The sequence below is a fragment of the Prionailurus bengalensis genome, chromosome A3, assembly GCF_016509475.1.
Source record: "Prionailurus bengalensis isolate Pbe53 chromosome A3, Fcat_Pben_1.1_paternal_pri, whole genome shotgun sequence".
In the NCBI taxonomy this organism is placed as follows: domain Eukaryota; kingdom Metazoa; phylum Chordata; class Mammalia; order Carnivora; family Felidae; genus Prionailurus; species Prionailurus bengalensis.
The window spans coordinates 86,055,804-86,082,426 of record NC_057354.1 but is presented as its reverse complement, the minus strand read 5'-3'; the positions used below and the strand labels follow the sequence as shown (position 1 = coordinate 86,082,426).

General features: G+C 44.7%; 1 protein-coding gene across 2 annotated transcripts in view; it reads right to left on the bottom strand.

Annotated features, from left to right (window-relative positions):
* Nucleotides 1–26,623, bottom strand: part of ARHGAP25 (Rho GTPase activating protein 25) — an 89,792-nt gene that overhangs the window by 47,025 nt on the left and 16,144 nt on the right. For both annotated transcript variants that reach the window (XM_043603547.1, XM_043603548.1), the window contains exon 2: nucleotides 1,336–1,535. In XM_043603547.1, the coding sequence (XP_043459482.1) occupies nucleotides 1,336–1,535 (200 nt within the window). The remainder of the gene's footprint in view (nucleotides 1–1,335; nucleotides 1,536–26,623) is intronic.

Below are 26,623 nucleotides of genomic sequence, written 5' to 3'. Positions count from 1 at the left end.
GCTTTTTTTCTGAATCCAGAAGGTTCTGGAATCTGTCTTCCCGAATAGGCTCCTTCTGGCCAACCCCGCTCTTCCACCTCCACAAACATGAACTCTAGATGGGGTGACCAGTCATCCTGGTTGCTCCAAGACATGCAGTTTATACCTGGGGTCCCAGGATAATTGCTAATGGCACCCCCTTTCACTTTCATGCACTACTTTGGCCATGAGGAATCACTAGTCCCAAGATTTAGGACCAAAGTCCTCTCTGACCCCATCCATTCCATCTGGAAATTCTGTTTGCTGTGCTTTCAAAGTATACCCAGAACCTGATCATCTTCCTCTAGCCCACAGTTCCCACCGACATTCTAAATGACACAACCTCTCACCTAGATTACCACCATGCCTCCTGCCTCTGGCCCTGAATCTATTTTGAACACCACAGCCAGGGCCATCTTTTTACAACATAAGCCAAAGAATATCCCCTTTCTTCCCCATAGCTCAGTGCTTTCCCATAGCCCTCAGTGTAGTGGTCTTCTTTGCTATCTGCACTGTGACCCTCAAGTCTGCCCTCCCCTCTCTGACCCCATCTCATTCCCTAGTTCCGTTGCCTCCATGTTGACTCCTTGCTATTCCCAATGCACAGCAGACATGTTCCACCTTCGGGCCTTTGCACTGCTTTTCCTCTCTGCCTGAAGCCCTCCTTCCCCAGAGACCCACCTGACTAATTGCCTCTCTTCCGCAGCCATACTGACCACCCTTTGTAAAATTGTACCACATCCCCCAAATGGTTGATCTCTCCTTAACTCATTTTTTTTTTCTTGGAACTAGTTGTTTCTTAACAAACCACATACTCTCCTTATTTATTACTTTCTGTCTTTCCCCTTATCTTCTAATTTCTACATGCAGGGACTTTTATCCGTTTTACTCACTGGTTGATTTCAAGTATCCAGAACAACCTGTCCAGAACATCCTGGACATATGTACCTATGTCCAGTGCATAACTGATGTTCAATAAATATTGGTCGATCAAACAAACCAATTCTCCTGAACACAAATCCACTCTCTGAGCCCTCATACACCGCGACCCCCCCAAGACCATGTCGCCAGCCTTGACTTAAGGGCTGCGGTTGGGAAGCTCCTCAGTGCACACCCCCGGTCTTGGCCGTGGAGGATCACCTGTCATCTCTGCGACTCAGTTTACCTCCCTAAAAACTGGTGGAAAGGAGAAGGGAACACTTCTCAGATGGATGCGGGTCCAGTCCCAGGGAGAAGGCCTGCGGGTGCCTCCCCAACCTGCGTGCGCACACAGGGGAGCCCTGCCAACAGGGACCAACAGCCTAGCCGGTCTGGTACCTGCGGCTTCACGTCCTCTTCGTCCTTGTAGTAGTAGAGCTGCTGTGCCCTCAGCACAAAGTATCTCTGCTGCCAGTTCTTCACGATCGACCTCTGCTTCTTCAGCCAGCCCATCTTGATGGGCCTCTCCAGCGGGTTGGGGGCGGACGGCTGGTGGAGGGCGGCCATCTGCTCGCCGGTCATCACGCTCCTGGACCGAGCTGTGGAGAGGAACAGACAGGCAGGCTGGCTGAGGGACATGAAGCGGCGTGCAGAAAGGGTGGGCGCCGAGGCCACAGAGGGAGCCCCAGGGGGCCGAGTCCCAGTCAGGCCGGGCTCACGGGGCCGGGCTTGCAGGAGGGACGAAGCCCCGAACCCCCAAGGGGCAGCCGAGGGGCCTGCTCAGGACGCGGGCTGGCGGGGGACAGGGAAGCCGGAGGCAGCCGGAGGCCCGATGCGTAAGAAGTCCGGAGCCCGAGGCCGGCCCCGTCATTCTGCAAAGAGAAAGGCTGGCTGGAGCCTTCTGAAGAGGAAGTGGCCGCAGCATCTGACAAAAGGTGCTTCCTTTTTCCTGCGTGGGAGTCGGTATCTGACAAGAGAGAAAACAGTGCCCGCTTGGAGGGTTCGGGGACTCCCACGCAGCTGCAGAGGCAGCCGGAAGCTGGCCGGGCACTGTCCCCAGGGCAGGAGCTGGCGCACCCGCTGGGACCTCGCGTCGTCCGGCAGCGTGCCTCCCCAGCAGGCCCCGAACCCCCTGCCCAGTCCACGCCCCCAACGTGCAGGAAGCTGGCACCTCCTTGAATGCTCCTGCCCAGTGTCCCTGAGTGCCGCTCTGTCCCCTGCCCTCTGAGAGTGTTTACAGCCCTTTATGCTCCACCAGGGGCCTCACTGTAGCTGCCTTCCTACCACAGGATCAGCCAGTTGGGCCCTTCCATGCGCTGACGACACACAAGCACTGGAAAGGAAAATGAAATCTGCCAGCAGAAAACAGCAGGGGAATTTGAATTCAGACCCTCAACCCTTGGTATCTCGCAGTTGGTTTTTGTTTTCACACCAGAGCTCTGTTGTCACTGGATCAGATCCAAGTGTCCACAGCTTGTCTCCAAGGTAACTCCGGGGTGGGATAACTGTCTCCTTTCTTTCCCTCCCCAGCAATCCATCAGCAGGCCTGTGGTCCTGCTGAACATATCCTCTGAGCCCCACCTCCCTTCTTTCCTGCCAGTTCTACAGTGCCCTTCTACAGAGTTCCACCACATCAGAGTGCCATCCTGGCTACATGCTGCCAGCCCCCAGTGCCTGCACTCCTATCCTTGATGGAAGAAGTCTCTGTCTTACAGCCCCTTTCTTCAGCTTTTGCAGGTCCGTGGAACATTCTTGACGCAGCTGAATGCAGCCAACTTCACTCTTGCCCATTTCACCCGGCCTGGTTGGAGACCAGCTCTTCCTTTTCTGGCCCTTGGACGCTTGAGTACATTACACAACTTCTCTGAGCCTCAGTTTCCTTGCTTGTTAACAGGATAATAATTCTATGGAATTATCGTGGAGATTAAACAAGCTAACATGTATAAATATATATAACTTGGATAGTACCTGGTCCAAAGTAAGCTAAAGTCACTTGTTAGTTTTATTAACAGGTGACATTAGTTCCTGCTACAAGGTTGGAGATCATCTCTGACAGCTTCCTAAACTTCCCTCTGCATTTGAGAATGTTGTTCTGTAATCAACTTCTTCTCTTCCTTCATTCCTATCTTTAACGCATTGAATCGACAACTTTTCCTATTGCTTTTGACTCCTTTCTTTCTATCTCCTTCTAGGCCTGTGGTTTTCAAACTTTATCTATGCTCATGGCATACTTCCGGATACCAGAATTTCATATGACATCACAGACTAATTGTATTCAGAGTTATCCCCCTATTTACATGTTTTACCCTTCAGTCCTGTATTGCTGTCTCCAGAGGACTCTATTCCCTTGATCCTCACAAGGAGCCTCTGTTCCTGTCACATACATTGTAACTTGCAGTGACCCCTCACCTCCCACTAGAGATTGGAGAGATCATAGCATGTGGTACACCAGGGGACAAAGCATACTTGATTCTTCCTCCTTTTAGACAGATATCATCTTAACAGTGCAGAAACTCAGTTGCCGAAAAAAGTCATTTGACATTTCGATGCCAATTTGGCAGCATGCTTGCAAAGGGTTTGCTTTGTATCAGTGTGTCCTAGCACCCCAGTTAAGAATTTTATCTTAGGAGCATCCGAGTGGCTCAGTCAGTTAAGCAGCCAACTCTTAATTTCGGCTCAGGTTATGATCTCACGGTTAGTGAGATGGAGCCCCACGTTGGGCTCTGTGCTAAGAGGGCAGAGCCTGCTTAGGATTCTCTCTTTCCCTCTCTCTGCCCCTCACCCGCTCATGCTCTTTCTCTCTCTCAAAATAAACATTAAAAAAAAAAAAGAATTTTATCTTAGATCTTGCTCCTCAGTTAACCACTGTCTTCATGATCTTCCAATCTTCCACCTGTCACTCAAAGAACAGCCACTCTGAGGCTAGTCACGTACTGTAAGTCTGCGTAAATGATCTAAAAGAATGATAGGAGGGTCTTGGCAAGAATACAATGGGAGGAAGGAATTTGAGGAACTGTATACAGCTCTGTCTCTCTAGGTCAGAGACCATTACTTGCAAAGACTCCTATCTGTCCTAGAAGGAGGATAGATTGTAGGCAGAAATGAAAAGAATGGTTCACACAGAATTTGTTTAAAAATGGAAGAGTGAGGCATTCCAGAAAATTTGGGGGAGTTCTCCTTCAGCTTAATAGCCTCAGCATAGCCTAGCCCAATGTGACCATTTACCTGAAGCAGCATCAGACTTGGGAGGGAGGGCCACCTTCCTAACAGGGGCATAATGAGGAGCCTTTAGTTGGCTTCTGAGGTGATGTCACCACATGAAGCCAGCCCAGGAAGGAAGAGAAACAAGCAGATGTCACATGAATGTTTTGAGGACTCAGGCATCCTGAGCCACCCCCAGAGACCCAAAGAAATTGTTAGAACCACAATGGGAGAAACCACAGGTCTCAAACAGCATTGAAGGAGTGGGATGGAGGAAACAGAAGCCAAAAAGACACTATAATTGAAAAGAATTAACTCAGCACAGCACTTAGTTGCTGGGATATTCATCTGTGGTTAGTTCTGTGAAATGTTTATGCTCTGTTGTGGCAAAGACAATGACAAACATGTGAAAACAAAACATCCTTTAGAAATATCTGTGCATCATAGGATGTCCTGGCAAAAGCAAGAGGAGGTATGGAGAGCTTATGTTCTCAGACCTGGCCAACAGGGACTTTGATGCCCTTGTGCCTTATAGGCAACCATCTTGTCTGCCTGCATATGGTCAAGGCCTTGACTGACCATCTTTTATATTCCAGAAATGATACCATTCACCCACACCTCCACCCAATGCTTCTTGAGTACCTGTTCTCATCCTCATTGTGAGTGGTATGGCTATACACCACAGTTTGAGTGTGGATAGCTTTGTACAAGCCTCCACAAGGCTAGAATTAGTCCCAAACACTGCAGAGGTGACAGCTAGGGCTCCAATGAGCCAGTGGCTAAGGCTAAGGGAGCTTTCTGTCCCATGTCAGAGCTATCTCCCACCTTGACCTTCAGCATTGCTTACCAGCCAGACCTATCATGAAATGATTCAAATATCAAGGAAGGAATCCTGATGGGCTTTAAGTTTGACTTGTTTGGGGCTAAATTTCCTTGTTAGCTCCTTTGAACAGTCTCTCTTCTTTGTGGGTGTGACTTGTTCCCAGATAAAGTAAACAAAGAAATCTGTTACTATTAATGGAGCTGTTTCTCATAATGAAAATAAAAACTGTGATAAGCTTCGCTTGTGAGCCAGTCATTGCACACAGAGTGCACGCTCCCAGCCCTGAGGGAAGGAGATCTGAGCCAGGCTGTGGGCTGGAGAAGGGGCTGCGGGCAAACGAGGCAAGGTGGGAAGTCAGAAGGCAGTTGCTAAGTGTTTACAGAAAACTCTGGGGAAGTGGGAAGTGAGGGCTTCCATAAAATCAGAAACCCACCCTTACTTTAGTAGAGAGAGAAAGAAGGACCCCCTAGTACTGTGCTGTCCAACACAGTATCCACTTGCTGTGAGTGGCTATGTATATGCAAATGAATTAAAAATATATTAAATTTAGTTCCTCAGTCACACCAGCTACCTTTCAAGTGCTCAGTAGCCCCATGTGGCTCACGGCTACAGTATTGGACAACACAGATAGAGAATATTTCCATCATCACAGAAAGTTCTACTGGTTAGCACTTCCTGGAATCTGAGTGTGATCATTACTAAGTATGAAACAAAAATGGATTATAAATGATGGGGCAGCATTTCATCAAATAGAAAATCAAGCTAGAGGTCCCTGAGAAGAAGTATCTTCAGGTGGCTGAGTGAGGAACTCAGCCTTGATCTGAGAGGTACTATGGAGGCACTTCATGTACCTTGGCAAGGGAGGCCCATGAGAAAATATGGATGAGTTACATAATAGTACATACAGTGTATGCTGAATTTTACTCTGCATTATGGGAGGGCACCAAAAAGAAAAGAAAAATGGAAGAAATGCCACATGCCCAGAAGTGCCAGATGATGCTTCTGCAGTAGAAGTTACCTACTCTCCACCCCAAGTTGGAGCAAGAGAAAATTCAAGACAGAAGTATAAACAGAGAAGTCATCTTGGGAAGCATGATCACTTCCTTTCTTCATCTTCCCATCTTCTGACCCCTAACCCCAAAAATAATCAATCACAAAATCTTCTAGGGCCAACTTTTGAGATATTTCTTCTATCTGCTCTCAACTCCACTTCAGTTTTTCTTCTATTTTAGATGGCTTCAAATCTATGGGTGAGATGCTAATAGTTCATTCAAAGCTGGGTATTTTCTCAATATGATGATATGAGCGGTGCATTAGTCTGAGAACCATGTTTAAATGGCTTTGAAAAAAGAGTAGAATTTACACGCTTCACCCCCCAGAAACCCTCTCTTGAGCTGCAGTCTCAACCATCCAACTGCCTGCAAGTACCTCGGTAGGAATCTCAAGGTCACCACATTGCTAGTGAATATATCACCTTCCCCTCCTTACCTCCACCATTCCCTTTGCCTTGCACCCACAAACACACCCAAACCTGCTTTACCTCCCCTGATCTCCATGATGTGCTGTGAGTGATGTCTTCCCAGCCAACCAACTAAACCAGAAAGCTGCCCCATTCCACAGAGTCACCACAACCAACAACGCTCTCTCTCTGATCTAGCCTTCCTCTCTATTCACCCCCTCCCTGATTTTGTGGACCCTTCTATTCTCTTTCTGGATTTCCACAATAGTTCCTGATGTGTCTCTTCTCCTACCAGTCTCACCTCCAGTCCATTGGTGACATTATCTATGACATGGTCCTTCTAAAACACAAATCTACTCATGTTACTCTCTTGCCTAAAGCCTCAGATGACCCTCCAATCCCTTCATCCTAAAAGATGCAGGCTAAACTCCCTACCAGGAGTTCTGAGTCCATATTTTTCCTCCTGCATTTCCTGCTCCTTTTCCACACACATACTGCACTTCATTTGTGACAACACAATACTCTTTTTGCTGTAATATTCTCCCTGCCCATCCCCGACCACCCCCAATTTGACCTCTTGGAAAGCTCTTGTTCATCCTTTAAGACTTACTTCAGGCCACATCTCCCATGAGAAACCTTCCTAGCCCTGTCAGACTCAGTCACTCCGTGGGCTCTGTTATCTCTTAACTGGGAACACATGTCCATCAAAACACTTCTCATCCTGCCTGGTCCTTTTTTCTTACTCTGTCTTCCCTCCCCATGTATGCTGTAAGGACATAGGGGCTCTTCCTTTGGACTTGCTCATCTTTGAATCCCCAGCAGCTAACACAGTGCCTGACAAAGAGAAGGCAGAGGGCACAGGCTTCCACATATGTAGCCTTGGGTGAGTCATATTCAATCTGTGAGGACCCATTTCCTCCTCTGTGAAATTGTGATAATGATATATACCAGGCTGGTGGCTAGTCTATAAGAATGAATAATGATAGGTGGACAGACCCAAACCACTGTCTGTTTCTTAGAACATGGGCATTAAATGGAGGTTATTATTATTAAAATGGACTAGATTTTATGTTAAATGGGAGAAAAGACAAAGATGAGAGAAGGGATGAAAGGAAGGAGAGAGGGAGAAAAGGAAAAAGGGAAGACTGGTCGGACATTGTACAATATTCCGGGTGCAAATCCAGAGGCCTAATTTGGACGGTTGTAGTGGAGAAAGATAGAATAGGAGAGGCAGTTGTGAGGTGAACCACCAGACCTCAGCACCTGGCCAAACAAGGAGGAGTGGGAGGCGAAGACTTGTGTGAGCGTTGGGGTCACCTCGAGTAAGGTAGCCTTCTCCATCTGTTCGCGTAACATACATTGGCTGAGCACGTGGTGTGCACCAGGAACCATGTCCAGTTCTGGGATAGAAGATCACCCAGATACAACCCTGTCCCCAAATAGCTCATGGATCTGGAATACCTAGTCATAGAGGCAGGGAAGGAGGTCAGAAGACAAAGTGGGTTTGAACAGACAGGGGACTCCAGTTCCTGGCATGGAGGGATGCAAGGCTGGACCAAGAGCTGTAGACTTTTCCAGAGCTCTGGTGTTGACTGGTAAAGCCTGGGAATTAAGAAAGAGATTAGGGGGAGAGGTGCAAGTGAATGCCAGGAGATTGGAGTGCTGTGAAAATTTCAGATCTGAAAAGTAGCACAACAGATGTTCAGAAACCAAAGAAAAGCCTGGGCACACAGGGCACTGGCACAGAGGGAAGCACTTTTAAATCGAGGCTATGGAGATAAACTTAGGTAAGGGACAGAAAAGGTTACTGTTTTCCTTGGGACTTTAAAAAGACCTTACAGAAAGTCTAAATATGGGAAAAAGGAAGTGTGGCAAGAAAATCCATGATCACCAAGAGTTTGGGGATAGAGCAGGGGCTACCACTTGGAAGGGCAAAATGAGAGGAAAGAGGCTGTGATTCTGTGCCAAGCAAAATCCAGGGCCAGTTCAGGCCCATTTCACATCTCTGGGCCAGGAGCAGTCTTTGGAGCAGATGGTGCCTTTGAGTGGAGAAATGGGCTCCTCTGTCTCTGGATGGATGGATGCAGCCCCACACCAGAGTAATAGCTTGATGAGAGGAGCACCAGTGGGTTTCAGCCCTATTCACCCTTTCCGTCAAGGCCTTAGTACAGTGCACACTTACACAACCTCACATGTTCGGCAAGAGCTCATTTAAGGATACAAAGCACCATTCAAAAGCAAGAGGTTCTTTTTGAAGAAGTATTTGAGTTTCTGATCTCAGTTTTTTCTCTCAGAAAGGTATATTTGGCTACAAAGGTAAACTGGAGGCCCCATGGCCTCAGGGATAAACATCTTTGTGTTTTTATCACAAGTCTGCAGGTGATAAGTTGCTGGAACTATAAAGAGATTCTTGAGAGCAAGAACCGTGTCTTATTCATTTCAGTATCCCGAGGAGCTTCAGTGTCTGGTGCAGAAAAGTTAACTGGGAGTAATGAAGAAATTAGGGAGGTGTATGTGTGCATGTGTGTGTGAGAGGTGTGTGTGTGTGTGTGTGTGTGTGAGAGAGAGAGAGAGAGAGAGAGAGAGAGAGAGAGAGAGACAGACACAGAGACAGAGAGAAGGAGAGAGAGAGAGTTATGGAGAGAAAATAATGTTGAGTAATGTTCAAATAAAAGATTCATAGCATGGATTTTTAACAACAACAAAAACCCTTTCTCTCTTATCTCTTTAATTAACCAATCAGAAAATTTTATTGGGCATTTCTTATAAGCAGGGCAGAGGGCTAGGTAATGGGCCGGGTTTAAAAACTAAAGGAAACCTTCTAAATTAAGATTGAGACTTGTAGGGTTTCAAATATTTACTGTGCACCCTGGCACACAAAAATTCATTCCATCACCCCCTGTTGCCAATGGCTGCCCCAGTCCCAGCCCTAATTCTTGATGACATCAGCCATGTCACACTCTCCTTGTATAAAATAGGGGGGTTCATAATCAGTCATGAATCAAGAAGTGTTAAGGAGAGATTAGCATCTAGTTGAGGCTTTCTTTCTGGTAAAATTAGAAAAGAGTTGCACTGATGAAGACAATGGAATCAAAGCTCAACCATCAACAAGTAGGTTCCCAAGGGCCCAGTGGTTTTACCAATTTCTTCACCAATCTAAACATACCTTCTAGAAGAGTATCTGGTTAAATGAAGTTTCCCAATATATATTGGTTAAGTGAAATAAACATTTTAGAATGAAAAGCAAGCCACTATCAGGTATTGTATATATGCAACAAATATTGACCAGTTTACCTGTTCACGGGATTTCTAGATGCATTCACATGCGCCCACTCTAGCAGAGTGGCCAATAGAAGATAGAAAGCCTGATCTAATAATGATGTGTATCTATAGTGATATATTTATTGAGTGTTTACCACATGCCAGCACAATGCAAACACTTTATAAATCTAGTTTCATTTAATGCTCATGCTAACTCTTTATGGGAAACACAATAGCTGTCTTACAGACAAGGTCATCTCTGTCTTACAGACAAGGATCTGAAGCTCACAGAGGTGAAATGAATGGCCCCAGTTATACTGCTAGAAATTGGATTTCAAAGCCCAATGCCCATATGTAGACTACACTGTCCACAGGGAAGCATGTATTCTAGTGGTAAGGAGAGGCACCTAAATTGGGAACCAATGTGTAACAGTTCACAGGGGCAGACAGTAAATGGGAAGTGAAGAAGAGACAGTGCTACCCTTGCCCTGGGCAAGGGAACAAAGGCACTATTCCCAGCCCTTCATGTGAGACACCTGCTTCAGCCTGTGTCCATTTTGCCTCAATATTATGAATAAATAATTTTGTTCTACTTTTCCTGTCCGTTGTAGGCTCTGTAAGCCTCAATAGGTCTTGAGAAAACAGTGACAAAAGACAGTGCTGAAAGCCCAAGCCCATCACGGAGACTGTCCTGACAGTCTTACAGGAAGATGGATGTATTAGGTGGTCCTGCCATGTCTTACCAGCTCTCTTCCCAAGCTCATTTGAAGAGACCCAAGGACTCCGACCAAAGCCCATGGTGACTGACCTATGAGAGGGAGGAGTTAACCCAGGCTAGCCCTCTACTCGGGCCCACAACTCAGCTCACAGCTGGTGGACCACCCAGGCTGAGAAAGAGGCTGTGGGGAGCCACACAAATCATGTGAAAGTCACATGTGCGTGCACGCCCGCGCACACACACACACACACACACACACATGCATGTACACGCACACCTGCCTATCCGGTTACCAGACTGTGGAAAGATGGCCCTCCTAGAAGAAAGTTAGGCCTTTAACCTCAGAACCTTCAGACTCACTTTCTTTATTCTTTTTCTCTTTTCTCTCTCCAAGGCAAACTGCCCTCCGTTTTAAAGCCCATACCATTCGGGACATGGGAAACTTTTAAAATCTTTTCAGTTTCAAGACCTGGCATTTAAATTTTAGGAAAAGTGTATCCTGTGGTTACTCTCCTAGATTTTTCTTTTAATTCTAAGCTTTGTTTTTAATTTTAGTATGAATTAAAAACTGTTATGAGACAAACTGACATAACCCAAATCAAAGAAATCTCTAAAAGTTATTTTCTGAATGCCTGCCTCCGTACTCAGGAACTGAGCAGGTTTAATTTTCCCATGTTCTATAGCTTGTAGAAATGTCTTTCATTTTAAAAAAAAATTTTTTTAAGTTTATTTATTTTGAGTGGGGGGAGAGAGAGAATCCCAAGCAGGCTCCATGCCTTCAGCTCAGAGCCTGATATGGGGCCCGAACCCACAAACCGTGAGATCATGACCTGAGCCAAAATCAAGAGTCGGAAGCTCAACCGAGCCACCGAGGTGCCCCTGCCCTTCATCTTTTGGCAAGTAAGCACTTCAACCTAAAAAGGCAAATTTTGTTTTGGAAAGACACTTAGGCCAGATCACTGTCTTTTGCAGGAAGAGGTTAAAAAATGTGGTCTCAGTAGCAATATGAAGGAGAGAGAGAGTGAGTGAGAGAAGAAAGGGGGGTGGTGTCAGAGAAGGAGAGAGAGAGGGAAGGGGGGGTGGAGACAGGGGGAAGGGAAGGAGAGAAGTGGCTTCCTGTGTCTCGGGCTTGCAAGGTCTCCTGCACTCACAAATGCTCTCAACCTAGGGTGCCTCTCCAGGGCCACCCCTCTGGTGTCCACATTTTGGAGCTTGTATGTTTCTTGGGAATTCAGAGTACAGTTGCCTCTTGTGGGTGCGTGTCTCCATCCATTGCAATAGTTTAAGGGCCCCCCTCTTTCTACCTTTGCATAACAGGAAGCCAACTGTAATAACAAGAAGCTTACAGAATTGTGAGTGCTTCCTACTTAGCACTGCCAAGGCTGCCTCTTCCTCAGCACAAGGTGAAGTGGAGATTTGGCAATCGGGTGGTAAATGTTTCTTGGGTTGACAATGTGGCTATTTGTGTATAGAAGCCAACTGCCTTCCCAGACATCAGCGTAGAACTTTGCATCATGTAGGACTGTGGGACAATTAGCACAGCAAATTCCGCTGCGTGTTCATGGTGTGCTAAAGCAAGAAAGGGACTTAGGAGAACTATTGATCCTTCGATTGTCACTGCTCATCATTTTTTTCTAGTTAACAGGTTTTGCTTAGTCACTAACATTCATCAATAAATAGCACATTCAAAGGTTTGACGTATTTGTATTTTATAAGCCCAAATGAATTCTGGGGCTCCAGTGTTTCACAGCAGTGATCCAGCCAGGGCAATGCTGAGGCCTGGCACCCATGACCAAGCACAGGGTCACCCATCCTATAGATGTCACTCCATTCTATAATGTGTGTTTGTGGAAACACAAACAATAATGTGTGTGTTTCTAGGGCCTTCACCTGGTCTTCAGTGATTTTTAACCTTGCGGTCCTACTAAGGATGTAGACAATGAAAAATTCGTACAGTGGGATGGGCCTGGCATACAAGTCATGATATGTTTCTCTTATTCTACAACCTGATAAAAAGATTCTATTAAAAACTGAGGCATTTAGATTATGGATAGAGTATAGATGATACCAAAAAATTATTAATGAGTTTTGCTAGATGTGATCAGTCAATGTGGTTAGGGAAAAAAATGTCCATAAATTTTCATTGTATTTACTTATTTTGAGAGAGAGAGAGAGAGAGAGAGAGAGAGAGAAAGCACAAGCAGGGGAGGGGCAGAGAGGACAGACAGAATCCCAAGCCAGCTCCGTGCCATCAGCACAGAGCCTGGTATGGGGCACGAACTCACGAACTGTAAGATCATGACCTGAGCTGAAATCAAGAGTCAGAGGCTTAAATGACTGAGCCACCCAGGCACCCCAAAAATGTCCACATTTTTGAAAATGTATGTTTAAGGATGAGGAATAAAATTACATAGCATCAGGGAATTGCTCTAAAATGTCTCAGCAAAGAAAAAAAAGACATAGTAAAAGCAAATGTGATAAAATCTCGATAACTGTTTAATTTCAGTAATGGACATTCAGAGGAGTTTATTGAACTTACTCTATATTGGTGTTTGAAATGTGTATATAATAAGCAATCTTTTTCAAGATTCTATTAAGTTTTCAAACATACATTCTATTAGTCTTATTTTTTTTTCCACACATCAGCTATTGCCCTGAACTTCAACTTGCTCATTTTCCCAGGCCTGCATTCCCAGACCTGTTAGTTATTCCTCTGAGCACAGCAGAATGATCCTACACAGATGTTATACCACACATGGACACATTCTTCCCGGACAGACCCTGCCCCTCCATTCCACTGCACTGTCACTTATCACTTAATGAAGGGGGAGAACGAGGGATTCCTGATACTTCCAGTTATGGATAGTATTTCCCATAAAGTCAACTTTTACCGGAACTGTTAGTCGTGGTGATGGTGTGTGCATGTGCATGTGTACACGTGTATATGTGCACATGTGTGTACATACACACACACACACACACACACACACACACACACATTTCCCCAGCATAGGGGGAGAAGGAATGGACAGCCCCACTGTGAAAAACAGCTGTGGCAAGGAAGGCAGAGAGTCTCCATCTTGTATGACAATTCCTTCTGATTAGGGGGGATGTCTGGGATGTCTGAGGCTTAGTACAGGCTCAATGGGAAAAATGCAGTGACTGCTTATCAGTGTTTGCAATGACGGAAGTTGGAGAAAGTGATAGTCCATAGGCCACCACTGCAGCATGGTAGATAGCCCACTTGATCTTTGTTCCCCTACCCCTGAGGTTGAGAGGCAGGCAACGTAGGGTAGTGGAAGGTGTATCTGATTGGGCATCACGAGACCTGGGTTCAAGTTCTAGCTCAGACACAAACCAGCTGTATAATTCTCTTGGCCTTCCTGAGCCTTCGTTTCCTCATTTATAAAATCAAAGGATGAAAATGAACCATCTTGAATACATTTCCAACTCTAAATGTTTTCTGATTACCTACAAAACATCCATCAGGCACCTGTTTTGTGTTGTAATCCTATTTTAGGTGAGACAGGTCTAACTTAATTTGTCAACTCAGGCAGGACTCTGGATCTGATATCAAGAACACAGGCCTCTAGCAATGCATTTATTTAACTGATCAAGAAAAATGGAATTGGCAAAAGACATAATCTGGGCGATTTTAATCAAACACAGGTGGCATGGCATGCCCCTGGGTAGAATGTTTGTGAGTTTCATTATTAAGCTAAAGATGATCCTCTGAGAAGTCCCGGTGATAATACAGAGCAGGAAGCACAAAGACAAAAGCCACGGTAACTGTTACTCAAGGACTGACAGTTCAACAGGCTGTGTGATCAATTTCTTCTGGAGTAATATTTTAGCTCCCAAATATTATGGACCCATCATCTTCTGGATAGAGCTCTCTGACTCTAAACCAGACCTTACATATTAAAAACTGCAAACACATCCACACTCTTTCAACCAAAGAAACTTAAAAATTTAGTTAAGGAGATAATAATGTACGTGTTAGGTTTATTTATAAGGATATTCACTACAGCACTATTGTTTAAAAACCATTAACCACTAAATGTCCAACAACACGGAATCAGTCAAATGAAGTATGGTATGCCCATAAAGTAAAATACTATGTAGACTTAAAGATGATGCTTTATTGGGTTATAAGGACGTGGGAAAATGTTGAATGTATACTATTGCATTAAAAATCACTTATTCCAAAATAGTACATAAAAGGTGACTCCGTTTTGTTAAAAAATATATACATATGCACACCCATATACGCACACAGTGTAGCATAGGAAAATCACAAGCACAAATGTGGTATAGCACAGAAAATCATAATAGCAAGATTCACACCAGAAAGGTGTAGAGTTAAAGGTTATTTTCCTGAGAGGTGGGAGTATGGGGAGTGTATATGTCTTCCGTTTGCTGTCATTTTTTTAATAAAGAAAACAAAAATCACTTGTAATAACTCTGTGTTAGCTTTCTCTTCAAGAGACTCAGGAAGTCTCTTTGAGAGACTTCAGGCTGAGTCTCTCAAAATGAAAAATTTAAGACTAAATGAGTCAAGAGAGAGAAATCACTAAGGAGAATCTGTCCCAGTGTTAGGAAGAATTTACATAAGATAAACCAGAGTGAATTCCAAAAGTTTTGAAATAGAACATTTCAGGAGCGAGCTATGTCATCCTGGGCACATGACCCCGTCCTGCCTCATGGGATTACTTGCTAGCAGGATACAATATATAAGTGATCCTTTCTTAAATGTAAAATAGGTTTTGCTTTATTACTATTATCATTAACGAGAAGAACTTACTTCTGAAGAGCTTCATTGCTACATATATAATACGAGGTGGTTTAACAAGATGCTTGCTAAGGTCCTCCTCGACCCCCAAATTCTTCTATTCTCTGTTTACTGGCAGTTTCTACTAATACCACAATGCATGCAGAGTTTGCAGTTAGAGACAAGGGCAGCAGAAATGAGGGATTCATTATCTGGGAAAGAATAAAAAAGAAAGCATTCAGGGAAGGAAAGGGATCAGTATGGCTTGAAAGCTGTCAGCCAAGACGTCACAGGAACCATAAAATCTGAACACATTCTTTGTGGATAAGCAGGGGCAGTCCTTGGGGAGAGAAAAAAAGGCAGTGTGAAGGCCAAAGGGAGCACAGGGGATGCACTGAGGGAGCTCAGAAGGAAGAACCACCTAGAATTTCAGGCGGCTTTACCTCATGGCGTAATGGACCCATTTCCAAATTTTCATTGAAATGACCAAAAAATTACTTCAGTTAACAATATGGGGAAATGTGAAATGAAAGCAAAAGCAAAGAAGAATGCTGTCTGCCTGCTATTTGGGGGAGGAGGATTTCTGTAAGACGTAGGAAGGCAGGGCTGACCAACATGCAATGCAATAGAAGTAGAGGAACAGCTGCCCGCCCAGAGGGGAAGGTCTCAGGAAGCATCTGCACTGACTCCTGAGACAGGGGCACCGGCGCTGGAGACAAGGAGCAATGAACACCCCAAGAATCACTTTGGGAAGTGCTTAGCGATCAGAAGTCTGGCTGGGGTGTGTCATTTCCAGCTTACCGCAGGTGCGGAAAGTCTGGCCAGAGAAAAAGTGATGGCCCCATCCTGCTGGCTCCTAAACTGGGTCACCGTACCAGTGAGAGTAGGGGACACTTTTCCAACTTCTCTGGGGCCACCACCAGGCGGAAAAAAAGGAAACTCTCCACCAGGGGAGCCACTCTCCCTACACTGGATGCTTTTTAAAAAGTTAACACGTAAGCTTATCACAAGGCCCAGCAATTCCACTTCTAGGAATCAACTCCCGAAGACGTGAAAGCACATTTCTTGGATGCAAATGCTCCCAGCAGCTTTATTCTTAATGGTCAAACTGGAAACAATCCAGAGTCCATCCCGTGGTGGATGGACTAACACAGTGTACACAGAGTGGTCCAGCCATTTAATGCGGCACCATTCAAAAACAAAAAGGAATAAAGTACCAACACGTGCTACAGCATGGTGAACCTCAAAACCACTGTGCTCAGTAAAAGAGCCGAATGCACAAGCCAGCATATTCCAATTCCATATACGAGAAATACCCAGAAATGGCAAGGCTATCGAGACAGACAGCATGCTGTCTGGGGCCAAGGGTGAGGGCAGGGTGCAAGTGGGCAGGAGGAAAATTTCTGGGGTGACAAAAGTGTTCTAAAATGAGTTTGTGGTGATTGCTACACAGCACTATAAATTTACTAAAAATCATCAAATTGTATAGTGACAGCAGAAGAATTTTATGGCATTGTACCATAAAAACCTGTACCTCGGTAAACGATAAAAGGAAAGATCAAGAACTATGTATATTTAGTTGCCACACACGTGCGCATACACACTCACACATACATACATGCGCACGCACACACGCACACACACGTGCACACATATGCATGCACACATGAATACACATGCACACACACACACACGCACGCACACACACAAAACCCACCTGGAAGGACTAAAAATCAAAACAGTCTCTGCGTAGAAAAATAGAGTAATTCCACTCATTTTATAAAAATCGTTTTAAATAAACCATAAACTCCACAAAGTTAGAGAGCTGCCTGTTTTGTCACTCGTGTACCGCAAGTGTCTAGAAAACTCCAGGAATGTAAAATTACTTCAATATTAGAAAAATTATTCTAAGCTTTTTGTAATGGTTTATTATATCAATAAGTCAAAGAACTAAAAATCCGTATGTTTTCAAAAGATTGTGAAGCTACACTTGATAAAGTTCAATTCTGATTTATATTAGAAAGTCAGTTATCAAGAACGGAAGAATATTTCTTCGGTGGTAAAGAATGTATATCTCAAACCCATAGGAGGGGATTGAGAGAATACTCTGTTCCTAAAAAGTCAACTCCTGAATATTGGAAGTGCCTGACATTCTTGGGAATTAGATCAAGTGTTTGCTGTTTGGGCTGTGTAAGGAAAAACGAAGAAGTACAGGTGAGGTATGTCAAAGAAACAGAAAATGACACAGCAGAAAATTTCTGCACTTCTGTGCAGCACTTCTGGGCTGTCGAGTGGATGAAAGTTTCCACTGCCCTGACATGTTGCAATGCTGGTAAAAAACATCTTAGGGTTTGACAGAAGAAATCATTCTAAAATTCATGAAACACAAACAGAAAAATATCCATGTCCATGTCTTGGCTACAGCTGCTGACTTGTAAGAAATTACTGAGATTTTAGTTTTTTATAAAATGATGTCCTTTACTAGCGTCTCTATCCATTTCAAGCTATGCTTCACGGTACTCGAGTGAGGCTTTGCAGAGTGCAGCATTTCCCCTGTGATTCTGCTACCGACATCCTGCAGTCATTTCCTCTTCAAAGCTGTCAAATTTTATCAGCTGTCTGAAAAGAAAATGCTTTGGAGGGGGAGTTCTCTTTTATCACCCAAGGACCTCACAAAAATGTTAGGATTTATTTTGTATGCATCTGCGAGCAACCATAGTGTGTCTGTGTGACCCAAGCTTTGTTGGTGGGCAGACACAGACCTTTGCCCTGATACGTCTCTTTGTGTTTGGCCACATTGGATGGCTCTCACAGTCTCTGTACCGAGTCTCTTGTCCACAGAAGAACGAGAAGAATATCATTCTTTCTTTTTTCTTTATCCATTTGTTTGCTTTTAGCCACGGATCCCTGAGGGACAAACTAAGCTTTGAAGTTCTGGGTGCAGACGCTGAAGAAGCAGGAAGCACAAATGGACAAACAGGAAGTGGAAGAAGGGGAACCATGAATGGGTGACTCGGTGACTGACACCGTGACATGAGGGATTCACTTGCATTCTGAGTCCCTCTGGCCTGGAACACCTTATAGTGTAAGGGACCTTTTCAAGATGAAAAATAACTTGTAATATTTGGGTTGGGTTTAAGACAATAATTTCACCGAACTGAAGGGAGGCACTAAATGGAGATTTATCAAACATAAAATAACTGACATGTCTTATAATAAACTGGCATGGGGCACATTTAGAATAGAAATGCTAACGATTGTATTAATGGGAGTACAAAAATGGAAGAAAGGACTGACTTCTTGTGTTCAAGGATGAATCATATTTTTCCTCTTCTACACTGTAACTCCACCCTTTCTCCTCTCCTTTTCTTTCCCGGCATTCCTTTATTGTATCAACTGCGAAATGGCTGACTTCTCATCGACCTAAGTGGGAGGGCACTGTATCCAGACGTAAGAGCAGCCTCTGAAAACATCTGTTCTTTTGAATATATGGGAAATGTTTCAAAAAACAAATAGATAAACATAGCTAACTAATTGACTGAACATTCAAGTCCATTGATCTATAGCATGACTTTGTTACAGCAGGGATGGGTGTATTTTGTAGGGGGGGAGGGGGATGAGTTTCCAGAATATAATTTCTACTTGCATAATTTTGAGAAAAAGGATCCAGAATGACATTCTGGAGTGTTCGACTATAAACATAGCACTGACGACTCCAAACTTCCAACACTTGCCCCTGCATGATTAAAAGACACACTTTGGAAAATGTGACTTTTGTGATCTTTGGGAGGAAGCCTGGAAAGGGTGGTTTGAGGGTTCTGAGTGACACAGGAAATCTGTGTTTGTAAGGGTTAAGTGTGTGGGTGTGTTCATGTGGGCAGTGCTGGAGAAGAAAAATGAAAGAAAGTGTTTGCAGACCATTGCAGGCAGGAGCTGAATGAGAAACTCAAAGAATTCATAACACTTACAAAACATATTTGATATCCACAGAATATCCTGGATTGAGATTATCAAAAACAACTCGAATTAAAAACACAATCTATAGAAGAAAAATCTGACATTCGACTTCATTGAAATTAAAAGCTTTTGCTCTATGAAAGGTACTAAGAGAATACGAAGCAAGCCAAATATTGGGAGAAAACATTTGCAAATCACATATTTGACAAAGGAGCTGTATCCATAATAATGCAAAGAACTCTCAAAACTCAACAATAAAAAAACAAACAAATCAATTTCTAAAATGGACAAAACATTTGGGCAGACACTTCACCAAGTGAAAAGATGCTAAACATCATCAGTCATTAGATAAAGATAAAGTAAAACTACAATGAAATGCCACTATAAACATATTAGCATAACTAAAATAAAATTTAAAAAAAATTTTAACATTTATTTATTTTTTGAGAGACAGAGAGAGACAGAGTGTGAGCGAGGGATGGGCAGAGAGAGGGAGACACAGAATCTCAAGCAGGCTCCAGGCTCTGAGCTGTCAGCATAGAGCCCAACATGGGGCTCGAACTCAAGAACTGCACGATCCTGACCTGAGCCAAAGTTGGACATTTAACCAACTGAGCCACCCACGTGCCTAGAATAACTAAAATAAAATTTTAAAACAAAATAACAGTATCAAGGACTGATAAGGAAGGAAAACAACTAGAATCTTCATTCATGACTGATGGGAACACAAAATAGCACAGCTACTTTGGAAAACATTTTGGCAGTTTCTTACAGAGTTAAATTAAACATATATTTATCATATACCCCAGCAGTACCACTACTCAAAGTTTGCCCAAGAGATTTGAGACATTATGTTCACACCAAAACCTGTAGGTACATATTTAAAATAGCTTGTTCATAATCTCCAGAAATTAGAAGCAACCCTAATGTCTTTCAACTGACAAATGGCCACATCCATATGGTGGAATACTACTCAGCAATAAAAACAAAGCTATTGAGAGAAGAAGTGACATGAATGAATCTGCATTCTGCTGAGCAAAAAAAAAAAAAAAAAATCAGGCTCCAAAAGCTATATACTCTATGATTCTATTTATAAGATATTTTGGAAAAAGTGAAACTATGGGGACAGAGCACAGATGAGTGGTTGCCTAGGCCTAGGGTTGGTGAAGAAGAGCTGACTTAGAAAAGACAATAGGAGGAAGTTCTTTTTGGTGATGGAACTCCTTTGTATCTTGATTTTGTGGTTGTCACAGGACTCCTGGCATTTGCCAAAAGTCATATAACTGCAGACCAAAATGAATAGATTTTACTAGATGCCAATTTCAAAATAATTCTTTTCATCTGCTCAAATTTGTTGCATGCTTGTTACACAGAACTATTTGGCGTTTTCACCTCCTTTTGACCTTCAAAATTTTCCATGGCTAATACGAGTCCTGAATGTAAAAAACAGTTATTTCTACCATCCCGCAGTGACTTGGGTGAGGTGAGTAGCCTCAGAAAACATGGAAATGTGGGGAAAATTAACATGCCAAGCTAAATCTCTCCAGCTGGTAAGGGAACAGGATTCCAGTGGGGCTGGGAATGCCCTTCGTTTAGCATGTCCCTGTCATGGGGGCTAGGGAAGGTATGACATGCCGCCATTCCCAGCAACAAGCTCACACTCCTGTGAAAAAGTTCGACCATGATCCTCATCCAGATTATTCATTTTGGTGTTCCAAACAAATAAGGGGATACAGCCAGGGATGTCTCCTTCCATAAACGTATTCTCCTAATTGCAGTAGTACTGGGTTTTTAGTGTAGGGAATGGCACAATGGTAAGTAAGCAAGTTGATAGGGTTCTCTTGTGGAAAAGCAGTAGGTAGTCCACGGGGTAGTGTTCGTTCAGGAGACCTAATATCGATCAAGTCCCAGTTGTGCTGCTAATTTGCTGTATTCAGATTTGGGTAGTTCACAGAATTTCCACCATGTTTTTTCATTGCCTTGGTCAACAATTTTTTGGCTATAAGAAACAGATTCTGAATCAAACTGGTTTCAGATAGATAGATAGATAAACAGATAGATCAGTCCATCAGTTGGCTGTCGAGTAGGGACAGTTACCCTCCCTCCCCAGACAATATTTGGCAGTGTCTAGAGACATTTTTGGTTGTCACAGCTGGGAGGGCTACTACTAACATCAAGTGGATGTTGGCCAGGGATGCTGGTAACTACCCTATGATGTACAGGACGGCCCCCACAACAAAGAATTGTTTAGCCCAAAACGGCAATAGTGATGAGGCTCCCTCACACACACACACACACACACACACACACCTACCTATAATTTTTTAAGGATAATATAGTATTTCAAAAAAATCAAAGGAAATTTCAGGGGGAAAAAACCCCATGGATTAGGATGTGTAGAAATCAAGGCAGGTTTTGTGAGTTTTGAGCTCCAAATAGAGCTCAAGGGCTTTCCTCTTAGTACCCTGTGATTTGCAGGGCTCAGTTCCATGAGCCCATTCGCTGCGGGCCTGAGGCTGAGAAAACCAGAGACGCAGCTCGACTCTGTTCTTCCTGCTCCAGTCAGTCCTGTCCTAGGGGGCGGGGTTACAAAGGCCAAGCCTGTGGCCGCCCACGGAGACCGTGTTGGAAGCCCTCCGAGGGGTGGGGGTGGGGGTGGGGGTGGGGGTGGGGCTGGGAAACAGCCCCAAGGAGGCCTATTATATTTATCGGTAAAGTGATAACAATACCACTGAACCTCTACAAGCCTAACGTTAAATAAATGACTGGGGACCTCGGGTCACTTGGAGGAAGCGGAAATGGCAGGTCTCTCCTTGAAATGGAATTCATTTTTCTTTTTGTTTTTCTTTTTTTCTCTTCTGTCTTGAAGAATAGTTTGCAATTTTTATACTGCTACAGAACAGATGTTTCACAGTTTGTACGGCTGATCGCATGAACTGTACTAAGTTCTGCATATGTATGGCTGTCCCAAGTGACACCTTAGAGCTGTGGAGGGTAATTTTGCTATCTACCCTTTATGATATAGAAGGACCAAGTGAGATCTCAGAAAGTTCAGTAAATCCCAGCTCCAACACAAGAAGTGGGGACTGAAATTCAATCATCTGCTACACAAGGTCATGTTCTTTTGAAGCTTATGAAATGGCCGCCGGGCACCCGCTCAGTTTACCAACAGCAGCTCAGGGGCGGGGAGGGGGGGGCGGGGGGGGCGGTCTGGCGGCGCCTGCGGATCCATCCCGGCCCTGGCTGGGCGTGCTGCCCTCTGGTGGCCACAGTCAGCTTCAGTTTACCCGTCAAGGGACAGGATGCGGGCCTGTGGCTGGCCAGGACTTGCAGTTCAGCCACAAGAAGCAATTCTGGGAATTTCCCAACTGTTGTCGCCCTCCTGTTGGCCCAAGCTGGGAAGACTGGGTCAGGAGAAGACTGTGAACAGGGGAACCTGTGTGATGTTTTCCCGGTCAACCTTATCTTTTCCTCCACATCACTCTTCACACAACACCCAGAAAACACCTTTGGGCTGGAGGGGCAGGGCAGAGGGTGGGAGTCATTTTGCCCATCACATTATACCTAATTATCACAGAGTTCCTTGCTGAGATGCTTTTCCGTGCTTGGAAACATAGAGGCTTTAGCCTGTATAAGATTACAGATCTCTGTGAGAATCTGCATGTACATATATAATTTTTCTTACAACCTGGGGAAGGTTGTGAGCTTACTGAAGCCAATTCAGGACACAAAGGCAAGGACCCCGAATACAGGCCTGATAAGGATGTTAGTTGGGTATTAAATGTATAATCATAAGCCACTCTGAAGTCATTTGGAACAGAAATGAAAAATGTCAGGGGCTAAATCTATGCTAATTTAAGGATCTAAAGCCCCTCACTGTCTTCTAGAATGTGCCAAACGCCCATAGGACTCTTCAGCCATATTTACTCACACTATGTATCCTCCACCTTTCCTTTTCGCTCTTCACATTGGGTCCCCGTTGACATACCTGAGTTTCTCCTGGCTGTTCCCATTCCCTCTGGTTTCTGTCCAGAGTCCCTGGCAGAGCAACAGCAAGGCTGCTGGGAGTGGGAAGAGTGGCTGGGGCTAGGCCAGCACCCCAAGTCACCCAGGTGGGCATGAGTCAGTCAGCCCCCCACCTCTGTGCTCTGACTGAGGATGAGCATTCCTTATTCCCTGTGGGGATAGAAGAGACACTGTGTACAGGTGAAAATCATGGAAAGAGAAGTGGCCTACAATTTTTGGAGTCTGTAATACTATTGCAAAAGCAAGTCCTTCTAGAACCCTCCCCAGGCAATGTGTGCTTAGAGCAGGTGAAGTGTCAGCCGGCCCTGCACTTTGGAAGCACTCATGACAGTAGATCCCAAACTTTGCTATGTAGCTAGTCACTTAGGAGCTTATAGTAAATAGTCCAAATACATAGACCACACTCTGTCACTTAAATTGGTATCTCTGGAAGGGAACTAGGCAGCAGAATTTTTAAAGACCGCCCCCCTCCAGGCAATTCCAGCAAGCAGCCAAGTTTGAGGAGCAGTGATTTACAGGAGGTGTAGGGAGTTTCCACTCCAGAGCCAGATGTCACCTGTGCATGGTTCCCTTGAGCCCTGGGGGGCTTTGCTGTGATCAGTGACACTATTGGCAAGAGAGGCGCTGGGGAGCTCACAGAGAACGAGTTCAAGACTGTGAAAACCAGAGGCTGAACAATGGCTAGGAGGCCTGCAGTATCATCTGGGCCTGGAATGGAGAGAATATAAGTGGGCAGATTTGCAGTACAGTCAGGAGGTAGAACGAATAGACTGATGGACACTACTCGGGGGAGGAAGATGTCCTAAGGTCAGAAGTGGGCTCACAGAGGACCCAGTTCCCAGATTAAACAGTGGAAGAATGTCAACTGTATAATTTGCAGGGCCCAGTGCAAAATGAAAATGTGAAGCCCCTTGTTCAAAAATTATTGACTTTCAAGACAGCAACAACAGAGCATTAAAGCACATTCGGGACTCTTCTGAGCATGGGGCCATATGCAACTGCACAAGTCAAGTGTCTGCACAGCCAGCCTTGAGGAGGGCATCTCGGCCAATTGTAGAGCAGGGGGTGCATGGAGAGAGATGACTAGAATGAAGGCCACTGGACTGATGATTCTGTCATTTGAAGGACCCACAGAAGTGCTCCCTGGGGTTATTATAGGAGACTAGAACCTCTCTCCGACCCTCTTCCTTCCTTTCCTCATTTCCCTTGCTCATCCTCACCCCTTAGCTCAACCTGTACTAACTGACTGTATGACAACACCAATGCATAGCTTTACTTTTTGCATTTCCTGAGTACAGCTGCCTTGTGCATGAGTTAGGAGCTCCCTGGATGCTAAAGAGGAGAACTGGCATCCAGTTAAAGAGAAGAGGGAAGGAAGCAGACTACTGAACATGGCTCCCCAGCCCCCTGAGTCAAGGTAAAGGAATCTGTTGGCCACTCTATGGAACCAGTCATCAAGAAGATTGATCATAGGGGCAAGAAGTATCCCTTGTGACCCTATTCAGCAGTCTGAGCCCTGTGATCTCTCTCAAGAATAGATGAATGCTCAGTCACCCACATGCTTTCCAAGTTAGATTTAGACACCAGAAGTCCTACTTCTTTCTCCACAAGAAAATCAAAATTGTCTCTCTGGATCAAATTGCTGCTCAACAATAAGAGCAGGAAAAAAAAAACACGCATTAGTCGTATTTTAACTTTCTTCATTTCACTGGATGGAAGAAAGCTGGCCACAGGCCAGTCCCCAGGTATTCCACAAACATCCCTTGATCACCTGTTGTATGTCAGGCGCTGTTCTTGGCAGTGGTAATGTAAAAGGGAACAAAACAAATGAAGCTCTGCCTACAAAAAGCTTACAGTCTAGTGGAGGCTGCAGGCCACAGATCACAAACAAGTAAATATCATTTCAGGTATAAAAAGTGTTATGAAGAAAATGAAGTAAGATAATGGGATAAAGACAGACTGGAGTAGAAGGGCCATATTAGATACTGTGGTCAGGAAAGACCACTTCAGAGACAATATTTGAACCGAAACTGAATGGGGTAGAGGAAAGACCATGGTAAGATCAGGGGGAGCATGCTTCAGAGAGAGCAACAGACAGGCCATGCAGTAGCTTTGAGCACCCGTGTTGAAGGAACTAGAAGGTGGGTGTGGCTGAAGGGCAGTGTGAGAAAAGCCAACGAGTGGTAGATGGGTGGGGAGGCAGAGGCAGGGTTCAGATCCCATAGGCAGGGATCCTTAGATTGAAGTCCATTCCATGCATACTGAAGGTTTCAAAGAAAACATGGCATAACCTGATTTCTACTTTCAAAATATTGAGTCTGGCCATGGTGCAGAGAATATAAGATACAGGACAAGAGTAGGAGCAGGAAGACTAGTTAGCAAAAGATTGCAGTAGATTCGGCAAGAAATGATGTATTTATAGTATCCGAGGGATGGAAATAATCAGATCAGAGGCATTACTTAGTAATGAATCCAAAAGTTTTTTCTGATGGATTAGGTGCAAGGTAGGAGAGAAGAAATCAGACGGAAGAGGACTGAAGGTTTTCAGCTTGTGCAACCTGGTGAATGGTGGAGACTTTATTCAGGTAGGTGCACTTCGTGGGGTAGAGTGGGAAGAGAGTTTCCTGAATTCTGTGTTGGACATGAATTGTGTTGGACCTCCAGGTGGAGACCTCCAGGTAAAGGTAGCAAGGAGTCTAGAACCCAGCAGAGAGGTAGGGCTAACATGTAAGAGTGCAGATGGAATTTAAAGCCATGGAAGGGATGAGGTCACCCAGTGAGTGAGGAGAGAGACAGGACAAAGGAATTGAAACCTGGGACCAGGGCTGGGTTTGTAGACATGCAGCCTGTACAGTCTGGGCCCCACACTTAGACCGTCCCTGTGCTTAGTTTAATGCTCTGCTGTCACACGCTTGAAAGTCTTAATAATTTGGCACAAGGGGTTCCACATTTGCATTATGCTCCAGGCCCCTCAGTAGCTGGTTCTGCCTGGGACACTTCGGAGTTAAGAGCTCTGGTGGAGAAGGAGACTCCATCACCAAGAGTCAGAAAGTGTGGCTAATGAGGTGAAGGGAAGCCAGGGAGTGTGCTATCAAGGAAGACTTGATGTCATCTCCAGGAAGAAATGGCTATGTGAAATGCTGGTTCACCCTTGGCTTGCCAAGGTACAGATATTAGCTATTTTGATAAGGACCTTCTTGGTGGAGTGATGTGCATTGATGCTTAATTAGGTTACCGCAGAATAAGACATGCCCAGATCCACCCCTGACATTTGAGAATACAAATGGAGGCCCTGTCCTGCAGCCTGTGCCCTTTCTCTCCTCCCACCCCCAGCTCTGTTTCTCACAGGGAGGGCCTCACACACATGCCCAGGGATACATCAGCGCAGACATGCAAGCTCTGCTCTGGGCCTCCCTGCAATCAACCACTTGGGGGGGGGGGGGGGGAGGGGCAGGCAGGCAGGAAAACATT